The sequence below is a fragment of the Terrapene carolina genome, unplaced genomic scaffold (assembly GCF_002925995.2).
Source record: "Terrapene carolina triunguis isolate 2854851 unplaced genomic scaffold, T_m_triunguis-2.0 Scaffold238, whole genome shotgun sequence".
Classification (NCBI taxonomy): domain Eukaryota; kingdom Metazoa; phylum Chordata; order Testudines; family Emydidae; genus Terrapene; species Terrapene triunguis.
This window is the reverse complement of record NW_020664589.1, coordinates 14,312,735-14,326,136: the sequence shown is the minus strand read 5'-3', so window position 1 is coordinate 14,326,136 and position 13,402 is coordinate 14,312,735. Positions and strand designations below refer to the sequence as shown.

Below are 13,402 nucleotides of genomic sequence, written 5' to 3'. Positions count from 1 at the left end.
TTGCTGCATTCCGTAATATATTCCTACCAATTCAGTCCTTTTCCACACACTTAGAAGCACTGGAATAAAAAAAAACTTAAAAAAAAGCCGTAATTTGCTTCCCAATCATTGGCTAGTTTAGTGCAATAATAAAACATTAGTAACAGATCTGCACCAACAGGGGAACCTCAGAGGTGGCAGCTAATGTGTTTGTGACAGTGGCACAAGGAAGATAGTTTGGGGTTTTTTAAGTCGCTATTTCAAGATAGTCCAAAGTTTAGACCAACGCTGCTATACAATTTCTGTTTAACCCAGTTTTCTTCCAAGTAGCTGAAACAAAACAACCAGGAACATTTTTAGTGTTCGCGTGTTCCAGGTAAGCTTTATTGTATTAAATACCATGTTCAAAGCAGCGGGTAGAGTGATAGGACTTATCATGAATTTCTTTAATTATTGCACAGCTAGTTGGCTATTAAAAACAGTTGCCACATTAATGTGTCTCCTGCAGGAGGCCGTAGCTCTGTAGGCATTGAAGGCACCAAACTTGCTCTATTTAAAAAAGGATCCTCTTTACTTAGGCAGCCAGCTCGGCCATTGCCCTCTCGAGAGGATCAACAGTCCAGTAATCGTCATCCCAGCCCAGGAACCAGCCAGAGAAGGTGGGAGGTTCGAATCCTTGCTTGATGATCGCGATAGTAGTTCTCTTATCTCGGTTGGCAGGATCAGTCTCAATGTACCTTTTAGCTGCAAATACACAAGTAAGAAGAGCCCATAAAATCACAACATCTCCGTATGCAGCAATCAGAGAAAGAGGCTCTGGAAAAGCTAAGTGCAAAACAGAGGCATAATGTCAGGTTGGCTCTAGTTTCTAAAATGTTTTTTTAAATAGGTGATGCCGCTAGTGGGGTTTTATCTAGGTCTACTGGCAGCCTGTCCCAGGAGCTGCTTTCAACGCAGCTGGCAGGGTTCAATCAGGGATATAAACTGCTCTTTTCACATGTGATTTACATGACTGCCCCCCTAATGAATATTACTATTTAAACAGCAAAGAACCATCCTAGCCTGTCAGACACAAAGTGATCACTTCACTCCCATTAGGAATTTAACCTTCCATTAAGAACAGTTGTTTACCCACTGTACTGCTCAGCTGTGCATTTAGGTGTACGGCTTAAAGGGAAGGCAGCTGAGACAGAAAATTATGGGTTGTCGTAAGTAAAATCATTCATTTATCCTAAGGGTTATTTTTTCACTGCTGGAAGCTGAGTACAGTATGTCTGACAACCAGTAGCTCCCGAGGCAGAGCTACAGGGATCCTTCCAGACTCCTAAGTCTTCCCAAGTGACTCCTTGTAAATGTACTAGTCTGTCAATTTTATGCTGTCATGAAGACGCCTGTTTTTCAAAACATTCAACCCTCTACTCCAAGTGATCAAACTGGAGGTGAGGATCAACAGAGACGAGTTATTTAGGAGAGGGGCATGTGATTGTTACCTGATGTCATGGCCTCAGTCTTTTCCTCTTCATTAGCCTCATTTCCAATCCAGACAAAGACCTACAGATTAAAAATCAAACAAACAGCGTCAGCCTCGATCTGAAGTGAAATCGAAGTCTGAAAAATGTCTCAGGGAGCATGATACAGAACTAGAATAAATCCATGCTACTTTGACTGAATTACTCATCCCGGTAAACAAAGGGAATACTACTGCTGGCGAAGTTTAAGAGAGAACTTTTGGCCAGTAATAAGTCTCCAATGTGGGAACAATTAGATACTAATCTGATACATGGGAGAATCAGCTGGTGTTTGAACTGCATCTTTACATTGAACAGCTATAGCATGCCCCTCTCCAGACTGCCTTTTGGTTGACCGGAGCAAGGCAACCGAGGAGCCGTCTTTTTTCCTTACGAAACCAGTAGCCGATATAATTATTTGTTGAATGCTGACAACATGCTCAGTCATATACAGACAAGGCAAGAGAGCAACCCCTCACAAGCTTACAGTCTGAGCGAGATGACAGACTATGCTGGGATCCACCATAGCCTATCGCCTTTGGTCCATCATCTGACCAAAGGAAGTGGCAGGAGCCCAATGCCACCCTCAATCCTTGGGTTAAAATGAATGTAATTTAATATCTGATCCATCCTCTGTTGGGTGACTTGGTACCAAGGTCGTAGGGGGGTGCATTCCATGATCTTTTCCATTTCTAATTATTGTGACTGTCGGTCTCTCAGCCTAAAGCCATATGGCCCATATGCAATATCCTCTCTTTGCTTCCCTCCTAATAAATATATTCGGAGGTACCTGGTCCCATGTGTCAAGGATCATAACATCATCTGTAGCAAGGTCATCTTGGGTTAGCTCTCCAGGAACCTCTTCAATCTGAAAGAATGAGGTTAGAGGGGGATCAGATCCTTCAGGGGGAGCCACACAAATTTGTATCATTTTGTGTCACATGGGGAAACCAGTTCATGGAGGCGCTATTACCACTGGGGAATGAGGTGTGTGATGGTACAGTCTGTCCCCTTACGGGCAGTGGAGCCTAAGCGTCAGCCCACCCCAGTCACGCAGCCTGGCCCTTTAAGATTTTAGGACCTCTGAGGTGTAAAAACGTACATTCGATCTGTGTTAAAGTATGGCTGTGAAACATGGACATTCAAACAGCCAAATAATAAAGAAACTACAATCCTTCAAATTAGGGTGTTATGGAAGAATTCTGAAAATATCATGGATAGCCCACATAACCAATTAAAATGGACTGGGATTTGTAGGGCACATTTTAAGAGGTTCGGGGGCGAGATGCATGCTTGCAGACACTGCAAGGGAAAGTTGATGGCAGAAGAACACAAGGCAGAAGATGATCTTGGCTGGACAATGTGGTATCCTGGGTGGATCAAAAGGTGTATTCATCCACAAAGAGATTAGTGGAGGATCATACAGAATGAGCTACCATGGTTACAAATCTCCAATAATGGACATATCACATAAGAAGAGGTGTGCCAGGACCTAGGACATATTGGAAGACAGGAAGAGATCCTGGGAATAAATAGAATTTGGGAAGAAAACCCATTACTGTCTCTTTAAGGGTCTGGGACCAGGGGCCCTGCAGAGTGGGCGGGGCAATGCTCCCCTCTCTCCCAGCCAATTGGGATGAGCTTTGGGAAGGGGATCAGCATATATGCTGCCTCCTCGCACATAGCAGGGGAGACCTGGCGGGAGAAGCCTGGCCCACTGCCTGCTGAATCCTGCAAACTTGAGGTCTAATTGGGGGCAAGGTGTCAGCTGAAGGAGAAGCTGGCTAAGGCCCTACAGCTGGCCTAAATCACCACGCCGGCTCCAAGGAGAGCTTGGGGGGAGGGTGGGCTCCTGTTTTAAGGAAACAGAAAGGGAGAGAAAAAGGCGACCTGCCTGCCTGAAATACAGCCCAGCTGCTGCCATCGAAGTTGGGAAGCGCCTTGGTAGCCGGTTGGGAAGAAGTTGCATGAGGAGACAGAGCTCTGCGTGGGAATAGTGGAGTCTGCAGCCTTGTGAGGGACACGGACAAAGAGGGAAAAGGCAGGAGCAGCCCAGGGACGTGGCAGTGGATTGGAATGAGCAGCCCTTGGCTGCCCAACACAGGGTCCCTGGGCTGGAGCCGAGAAGAGAAGGTAAGTTCCCCTTCTCTCCCAGTGAGAGCAAGTAGCCCATAGGGCTAGCCTAGCTTTTGCTGTAACACCAGGAAACGACAGGCCTGTGTCCTGTCAGACAGTAGTTTCAGCAAGTTTTCATGAGTATAGTCAGGCAGAGTAAGCCCGTGACCATTGATAAATGGCCTAATAGTAGCGCTTCGGTTTTGGGGAACTAGCAATCGTTTGCTTCATCGCAGGAGTTGAAACCTAACGGTAAAGGGCAACGGCAAGCTCCTGGAAGTGATAACTGCAAATCTGCTTGGGCAAGAGGTGACTAATAGAATGAGTTAAATGGTATTCATATGTATTCATATGTTAACCTATAGGATAAGTAACCCCAATATTGTGAGGGTGAGGAAGTTAGATTTGGGCATGGAAGGCTAAGCCTTCGCATGAATATTCATGATGAGGTTCAGACCCTATAACAGGGCAAATTACCATGTAGAAAGGAGCTTTTCCCACCATTGTCGGCATTCCACCATTTGTCCCTTCTACTCTTGTTCTCTACCACCAGTCTTGGGCATTGAGAAATCTGGACCATCAGACGCATTTGGCATGCCAGCGACAGCGCTGGTCCTTTGTCTCTTACCACCAGGGCCTCCAGGAAGGGTGTCATTATGCAAATCTAAGAGTTTATGCAAAGAATGATACCAGAGACATCCCCAGTATTGTAATATTCTTATCTGTTTATGTGGCTTGGAGCTTTTCTGACTTTAGCCCTTATTTTAATACAATTCTCGAAGGCTTGGCTTTGCCCTGAGTGGGCGTGTCCTTGCCATATGCCTAAAGGGTCCCTACAAGCTATTGAACTCATTGGTTTTAGTTCTGTGTCACCTGATTCTGGGACAAGAATCCTATTGCCTTCGGATCAACTGGCCATCACTACACGTACTATTGACTATTCAAAAGGATCGGGCAACAAGAGGTAGCACAAGCATCAGGATTTAAAGAGGCAAAAGACAGATTAGTCCCAGATGGGGGCTGAAGGCCTGGCATACAGAGCGTTCGGCTTTGATTTTTTCCTGTTACCCCAGAGGGCGCTGAATTGAGAGAAGACCCGCCCAGAGGGCCAGGCCATGGAAGCTGGAGACTGCTACAGCCCAGGATAACAGATGACGGGGATGCAGCACTAGAGAAGAAGCCCGGCAATGCTGCATCATGGCCCAAAGGGGTGCTGTGGTGGTGACAAGGTGCAAAGTTCATTCACAGTTCACCCCAGTAAACAATAGAGTTTAGGCTCTGGTGCTGCTTAGTCATTCACACACCCCATACTCCTAATCCTAACCCCTGTCCCTCAGCAAGTGCTGGAGTTAAAGCCAAATAGCCTGCCTGCTAGCCACAGGCAAAGGAGACCTAGCTCGCGGCTGCAGGGATTCGGTGTAGTGAGAACAAGGCTGTAGAGCTGGCTGCTTTCTTTGCAGCAGGGTAGCGCTAACACGCTCCTTCTGCAGAGACCCGTGGGGAAGAGCCCCCTGTGCGTTTGTTGGGGAGCGGCCTGGGAGGCAGAACTGTACCCTACTGCCTGGCTGAGATGGGTTTCCCCAGTCCTGGCAGCTGGAGGCTTGTTTCCTTATGAAACGCCGCCTCTTAGTCCATCACACACTCACAATGAAGCGTCCGCTCTTGTTTGAGCAGGCAAAGAGGCGAGGGGGGTTAACGTCCATCTTCCTGTCCTTCAGCCGGGGGGAGGTGCGATACGCTGCTTTTCCACCCAGAGCTTCCCAGAAGCTATCTGCAAGAGAGAAGGGTATGCTGACACTCCTTCCATGTACAACCGACGTCACGCCACTGGGGGGCTACCCATCCTGGGACCTCGCTAATCCCCTCTGCTTGTCTGAGACCTGGCTGGACAGAGGCACATACTGCTCATGCACACAGTATGGCCAGGTGTGTTTGCTCTTCTTATGCCTATAGCAAAAATCCCCAGTGGCCGCTACACATGAGCGTAAAGAAGGTGCTTTGGAGTAGCCATTCCGCGCCTGGGCAATGCACCAGACTGTGCCCAGCCTTGAGGCTGCAGTGGCAGGGGGACAGGAAAGGACACCTCCTGTGCTCCCTATAACGTGCTTTATCCAAAACACTGGGACATCAAAGGTACATCCCTTGCCCACCCGCAGACTGCAAGGGACTACGCAGTCTGATCATGAACTCCAGTGACTTATGCAATGGTGCTGCTTCAGTGGCACATCTGCTCCTGAATACGTCTGTGAGGGAAGCAGCCGCACATGGCGATGACGCTAAAGCAGCCTCGGGAGTCGCACGGGATCCTTGACGTGGGAGGGCAATGCCACAGACAGGGAAGCGTCATGAAGTACAGCAGAGTCAGAGCACATGATATCCCCAGCTTCCTGCTTGCCCCTTGATCAGGTAGTCAGGAGGCTAGAATCTTTGTATCTCAGGGAAGGGGTGGGGTTGACTTTGTCCCCTGATTGTTCTCTGGCTGTTTAGAATCGGCTCCAACCGTGACTCTTCCCCTAGTGGCTACCAAAGGCAGCAGGAGGGGAATCAGTCTCTAGCAGCAGTGAGATGCGTGGAGATGGGGTGAAACAAATATTTAGGTGCCTGCCTGCTAAAGTGACCTGATAACTTACAATAGGTGCTCAATGGGTCCCCAGAGCAACCTTCCCTCTTTCGGGTGTGTGCGATTTTAAAGCCGCTCCTACTCCCATTACCTCTCCCAGATAAGCCGGAGGCCTCTTAACCTGAATACCTCGGGCTGAGTGGCTGGACTCCCCCCTGTATGACATACCCTTCTCTCTTTCAGTGCAGAGCCTAGAAGGATGAGCTTCCCAGAGGCGGAACCGCTGGTCACCTCTTTGATTGGCCTTGATGTGGGAAGCCCCAAGTAAATACCCATTGGGCAACTGCCAAGGAGAGCAAGAAATTGCAGCTACAATGTAAGGAATCTGCGAGGCCCAGCCAGGCCTCCCTCACCTGGCTCGCTTCCCTCAGCAATTTGTACTGGGCGAGCTCCCAGAATCTTCAGCAGCTCTTGTGCCCCAGATATCTCGGTGTCGCTGGCTGCTTGGCCGACCCAAAGGTAAGCAGTGGAGGGAGTTTTCAGGACAAACGCATCGTTGGAGTTCAGTTCACTGGCAACAGCATCCAGCTGGAAAGCAACAGCACCATAGCTATCAAACGGGTCGGTACTTTTGCCACTGACAGTTATATAAGGACTATGATCAGCACCCCCCGGCACTGCTGAACAAACTTTAACCATCCACCATACAAACACCAATGACTCGGGGATAACATTACGCTGCCAGTTGCAGTCAAGTTGCTGAAGCGGAAAGATTCTATAACAAGCATGAGAAGATTAAACAGGTGTGTGAGGGCGTGTATGTGTGTGGGCGTGTGATGACCTGCAGCCAGAATAGGTAGGGCTGGGATCTTGCCAAATCTCACTAACGACAGCAGGATACTTAAGTACTCAGAGGGGAGACCTCCAAAGAACAAACTCCATGCTGCTGGCATTGGTGATTCTGTAATTGGCATTTTCCCCCTGGGTCAGTAATGAACCAATACCCTAGCATGGAGCTAGTAAGCTGCTGGAGACACCATGTATTTATGACTAATGAGCAGGATTTTTTTTTTTTTTGGCAAGAATAGGGGGATGAACCCAAGTCCTGGCTCAAATTCTATTTGGAGACAAGATACTTGTCACTTCCTGCCTTTAGCTGTTAAGTACCATTGTTGTGTGCTGTTAAACCAACTGCTGCATCCCACCCCAAAGGCTGATGCTCTTCAACGGCGGGTGAAAGTCTCACTTTATATTCATATGCAAAGTCCTTTGGGAACTTTGGAGAAAAGCCCTTAACAGCATAAAATGGTATTAATAAACTCCTGGGAACAGGGTGATTATTACTACTTACCCATGGGAAAAGGGGAAGCTCTTGATAGCTTATCTAGACTCCGAAGTTTGTTTCAATTTAGCACAAGTCCGCCAGAAAGTTTAACCTGGCCTTGCCTCTGCTCTCAGAGGGAACGTGATGTGACAAGATCTTACATTCCAACTGCTATCTGTGAACCCAATGTTGGGGGTTAGCTGGCTTTCCCATCACGTACCTCCACGGCTCTGGTGGCTCCGGAGGTGCTGGACCGGACCTGAAACAGCCGTGTTGCGGCTGGTGCCGTCTGGCCTCCATCCCTGGAGGTTCCACCCTTGTAGACAATCAAAGGTTTCTTGCCAAACATGCTCATCAGATGAGCTGGCTCTTTTCCCTGCACCACTCGTTTCTGGGGGGAAGGAAACTCAGAGTCACATATGAGATGATGCAGAGCAACCAGGGATTCCCAAATAGGCTGCTCCTTTTCTCCCTCAGAGCATGCCCCTGCTGGGAGCAGGGAACCAAACCACTGCTTCTCACACAGAAACTGGTCTGGGGGTAAATTAGGCCCTCAAAATTGCATAGCAGGGACCCCACATGCGGCAGCCTGACCCAACTAGCAGCAATAAACACTAGTGTAAAGAGTGTTCGGTGCCTTCTGGCTACGCAGCTGAACAGCCACCTCATCTTTACTATTCTTTGTCCAGTCCGTTGCGTGGGGCCGGGGCCACCTGATGTAGATGCAGCTATAAAAGTCCCTTGTCACACTGCAGAAACCACCTGAAAAGGTGGCTTCTGGCACCGCAACTGGAGAAGACACTAACAGGAACTCAGCTGATCATAACAGGAAGCAAAGCTGGCAAGGGCTGAGTCAATAACTTTTACTAGTCCATGGGTTGGGCTCCTGGTTTCGCTTGGCATAAAGCCTCTTCCAAGCAGCTCTGGCAGGGCAGGGTGTGCAAAGGCTGCTGCACCACAGCTGAGGTCTGGCGGCAGAGAACTGCACGGGGAAATGAATGTGCAAACAGGCCTGTTGCCATCCAGTATCATAAGGGGAAACCGACCCTCACCACAGATGTGACATTTGCTTCAGGAGGATCCTGAAACCATCATGGGATTTCAGTCCCCACCTCTCCTTTAGAGTCACGAGAAATCTACGAACCACACGTTCAGGGACCTGATGAGTTACACACTTTTTTCCCCTTTAAAGACAAACAAACTGCGTGTTTAAGCTTCCTGCTGCAAAACAGTCACTTACCTGAGCCCCTCAGGCCTTTCACTCTTGGGGGGCAGTAGAGAAGAGGTTTGTCAAATCTTACGCTGCCTGCACTGCCTTTTATAACCCTCAAACAGCACCTACATACTACAGAAAGGCCAAATTTATAGCTATATGAGAGAGATGCTGCCTTGAGCCTTTGTGCCATCTCCTAAAGATATGGCCCTTCTGGACAGGTTAACCCCACTGTGGACCCAGCTTAGAAACCCTGGGGAATTTATTGGGCTCTTAGGAGCTCTTTGCCTCTTTCTCCCGCCTGCATTTACCCTCTGGTGCCAGAGGCTCTCATCTCACTCACATTTCTTTTCCCTTGCGCTTTGATTTTTAAATACAGCCAAGAACCAAAACAGATGTCTACGTGGACTCTGGAACTTTGCACTTCAGATCAGTACAGCGGCCTACGGAAAGGGAAGCTAAATATATCCAAGGTTTTTCCTCTCCTCCCTGCCAGCAAGCAGTGTCAGCTCCCAACACTTTGCACCAACTGTCATGATGCGAAGTTTATTCACCCCTGAGCATTATTATCAGTGAGGCGCAGAAGGACGATGTCTCTCACCGGAGAGGGGTGCAGGTAACTGGCTTGCCATGGCAAAGGCACACATGTCATTAGTTACAGAAGCAGTGGTTTTATCTACCTGCACGGGGCTGCCTCCCAGCTCTTCGTCCAGCTGGACACTGAGGAATGCGGAGGTTGTAATCTCATCCTGGGAGGAATCTGCACCCTGCCTGAAAAACACAGAACAAAATCGAACAGCCTTGTCCTCAGGTCACAGTGAAATTTCCTAAGCCCTAGAGAGGTCAGGAAAAGGCCAGGGACTCCTGGTTGTTAACCAACTTGCACAGCATTTCACTGTAGGTATGGAGGGGAATCCGCTAACATACAGAGAGTGGAATGTTTAAACAGGGAGATCGATACCTTTTCAAGGTGAGCAGGGTTTTCTAAGTATCCACATTCTTCCATTGTGCCCAACCCTGTGGTAGCGGATTTAACAACACAGCTGCGGTGGCTGTTAGCAGGAGCCACGCACTCAGCCCCCACACTCTGAACACTCCCTTAAGATTTCAGCTACATAGCCCGTGATGATGTACGTAAGCCACATGAGAGAGCTCTCCTCCCCTGGCTGTGGCTGATGCTTTCTCGGCTCCACTGGGGACTGCCCGGAGGGCCCAATCACTGTGTGCCTGATTCCTTTTTGCACTGACCCCTTCTTGCCCCCCATCCCCCTACTAACATTTGGCCTGCAGGGGGAGCCTCTCCAGGGAGAAATCTAATTCTGGTTGGATCCTGGGGTAAGCGGTAGCCCGTAATGATATGATCTCACAGCAGTGGACTCCAGTCCCATGCAGTTACAGTGCACGGCATTTGCTTTCTGGCTCCTCTCCAGAAAATCCCTCTTACCAAGTGTAGATAATCTGTCCCGTTTTTCCACTGTGCTTGTAGTCGTACAAGATAATGTAGCTGTCCCCTCCGTAGAACTGGCCATACAGCGAAGGATTCACGGGCACTTTAGCAGAGCCTTCTATTCTCCAGATCTACAAAACCAGCAGCAAGAAGGGGGAGGGGAAATACCCCAAACCACAAAATGTGAGAACAGAACAAACTGTGCTACATTAACAAGGGACTTTTTTTTTGTTTACTTCACATAGTCAACCTCCTACAAGCCATGGCCCTGCAGTGCCACCTGCTGGGGAAAGGTGGTAAAACAACGAGCCCCTCCCACAGCCAGTGACATACAGCCTTGTGCAAAACCTTTCCAGAGAGGCCCGGAATCAAGGCAACACTTGCCTGGTTGGGTTACAAACCCCAAACCTGGGCCAGGTGCACCAAAAGGCTCAGAGCCCTGGGGGTAAATGTGAGTCAGGGGCCGGGTGCCTGTGGGCTGGGTGACAAGTCTTCTTGCTGGCTTGGTGGTACCCAAGAGTTTCTCCAGCCTAGGGCAACCTTGGGCTGAGCTTTCAGCCGGGCTGGCCCCCCCAGATTTCCAAAGGAGCAAGCATTGGCCAGGACCTCTTTTCAGCTCAGAACTGGGATTGCGCAGCAGAGAGAAGAGGAGGCCTCAGCGTTTAGCCCTTCTGAGCACAACCACAGCATGGCTTCTTTGCACAAACCCAGGCGTCCAGGTGGAGAGGGGAGACGCTCCCTTGGGCAGTCCCCCTGCCCCTAATGCACTCCCAGACCGTCACCCTCCCCTGCCAGGAGGCAGATAATGGAAGAATCAAGAGGGGACACAAACTGGCCCCTGCAGGTTCTGGTGCCGCCATTCTCTTTCCGCGTCACCCCTTACCTGTTTCTTGCCAGAGCCATCGTCCTCCATGCCATGCTGGGCAGCCATGGCTGTGGAGTTGTGCAGCGTGGCGGCGTCGAAGGGCACCTTCTCGACCTGGGCGATGTTGCTGGAGATGTAGGCTGTGCCTAGCCCCTCCGTCTGGTCTCTGTCCCGCCAGTTCTTGAAAAACTGCTTGAACAAGGGGGTCTCGCCGCTCTCGGGCAGGACTTGGACCTGAAATGAGGGAGCCGGCCCATCAGGGGGAGTCTTGCCCTGAGCCTGGCTGAGCTGCAGTTCTAGCCAATCCCAGCTGTAACACGGGCATTGGCTTCCGGATGACACGAGGCCATATAAATCCCTAGGGCGACTCCACAACAGATGCCCCAGGGAGGGATTCAGCCACAAAGAGCAATCCTGGGGCAGCCCTGAACTGATAAGTCGCAAACTCGCAGCCTCTGAGGTGCCCGCATGTCTCACTGGCCCCATAAGGGGAGACTTGGCAATCATTCCCTCCCACTATCCCCAGGAGAGAGGTGCTGTTCTACACACCCACTGCTTGGCTCTCACAGCGTTTCCACCAGCAAAGTGACCACTGGCTGCGAAGCATTAGTTTGCACCCAGCCCATGTCTGTTCAAGCCTGTTTTAAGCACAGATATACCTGGAAAGTCTGTGCTACCGCAATAAAACCATGGACCTCAAGAGCGTGTTCCACTGGTTACCACCGCTCAGTGGGGCTGGGAGAGGAGGAATCTCTCTTAAGAAAATGCTGGAGAAGCCATGGGGCAAGTCATCCCCTAGGGGCAGGTTAGTCAGCACTTCTTCATGCCCAATGGGAGTCGTTCTGAGTCCTTCCTGGGCAGTTTCTCTCTGTTTCTCCTGCTGGCCCTCAGACAGACTGAACCACCACCCCAGGTGTCTGGCTGAGGAGAGTTTGAGGTGCACCCTCAATGGTGTCTGAGCGTCAGCCCGAGGGCAGGGCGTGCAGCCACCCAAGCCCCCGCCAGCGCTGCTTACTTGGGTATGTTTGGGATACTGCATCTTGGAGATGAACTCGGAGGCAGTTTTCAGGGCTGCCTTCTTCTCTTCGGAGTTGGCCTTCTTGCCTTTAATAAGAACAAAAAGGGCAGTGTTGATGATTGTTAAATAATACACTCTGATGTAAAAACAAAACACTCCCCCTGATTTCCTTCATGCCCAGAGGGGAAAGCGAGTCACCCAGTCCACAAGTTAAACCCCTTTCACTGCTGCACTGCAGTAGGGCTCCACGGAGAAAACAACAACCATCTGTGATGTAGTGAATGATTAGGATCACCTGGAATAGCTCATTAAATCAATTCTCTGCCATTTCTGGGGGCCTCGGGCACTGGAACTCCTTGGTCCCTCCTGTCCTCTGGCTGTGGCACAGGCTAGTTTAGTCTCGTGACGGCAGTAATACTTTGGTCTGATTCTGGTGGCTGGTCTGCGTGTGGAGGTGGGTGGACGGTGTTGGTGGCCTGTGATGTACAGGTCAGACTAGAGGGCTCCTGGTTCCTTCTGGCCTTGAACTCTATGACTCTATAATTGTATGTGCCAAGTACTGTAGCATATGGCCCAGTGACACAGTCTAAACCCCCTCCCCCTTGCACCATCCCAGTCATCCATGATCCACAGCCACGTCAAACATTTGTAATGCTCTGACGGGCCGGAGATCCTGCACTGGCTACACCCTGCCTTGCAGGCTCCAAGAGAGGGACAGTCAGCAAGACACCCTCCCCTGGTGCTCAGGCATCAGGATCGCGCAGAGGGAGAGAGGAGATTGGCATAGCTAATGGGGGAACCATTTCCACATGAGCGTCCCCACTGCCACATGCAGACCCACATCCCTGCCAGGGCGCCCTATACAAAGATCCCTGCACGGGTATCCGTGAACTTAAATGATCTTCCCTTCCACTCAGAACTTCTTAACTTTTTCTGCTAAGTCTCCCGAGATGCCCTTCTGAGCCCGTGTTCTGTTCCTTAATTCCCTGGAGAAGCTGTAATTGACTGGCACCATGCACTCCCTCCCCACCCCCTACTCGCAGGAAGCTGGGACCAAGAATCGAATATAGATCCCGCGCACAGCTGCCTTTATCTACTTCTCCCTCCCTCCCCAGGGTACCTTTCCAAATGAAGATTTTCCCATCAGAGCCATGGTCCAGAATGAAGCAGTCGTTGGAGTCCAGTGCGGCCTGGGAGAACGGATTCTCGTCTGCCACCAGAGAGACAGCCATGTTCCCTGCACCATTGGAGACCTGGGATAATGCAACACAAGGATCAGTTCAGAGACACTTTGTGGAAGAACCTGGAGTCCTTCTCCTCTCAACGTTCCACAGCGACATGTAGCAGTTGGAGGCGGACATCGTGACTTTGCA

At 50.1% G+C, this 13,402-nt stretch overlaps 1 protein-coding gene across 5 annotated transcripts in view; it reads right to left on the bottom strand.

Annotated features, from left to right (window-relative positions):
• Positions 1-332: 332 nt before the first annotated feature.
• GSN (gelsolin) overlaps positions 333-13,402 on the bottom strand; it is a 38,044-nt gene continuing 24,974 nt past the window's right edge. For all 5 annotated transcript variants that reach the window (XM_024211172.3, XM_024211171.2, XM_024211169.3 and 2 more), the window contains 11 exons: positions 13,150-13,282; positions 12,027-12,115; positions 11,030-11,245; positions 10,144-10,277; positions 9,380-9,470; positions 7,707-7,877; positions 6,576-6,750; positions 5,249-5,373; positions 2,278-2,355; positions 1,470-1,530; positions 333-723 (listed from right to left, as the gene is read on the bottom strand). In XM_024211172.3, the coding sequence (XP_024066940.2) occupies positions 554-723; positions 1,470-1,530; positions 2,278-2,355; positions 5,249-5,373; positions 6,576-6,750; positions 7,707-7,877; positions 9,380-9,470; positions 10,144-10,277; positions 11,030-11,245; positions 12,027-12,115; positions 13,150-13,282 (1,443 nt within the window). In that variant the 3' untranslated portion in view covers positions 333-553. The remainder of the gene's footprint in view (positions 724-1,469; positions 1,531-2,277; positions 2,356-5,248; positions 5,374-6,575; positions 6,751-7,706; positions 7,878-9,379; positions 9,471-10,143; positions 10,278-11,029; positions 11,246-12,026; positions 12,116-13,149; positions 13,283-13,402) is intronic.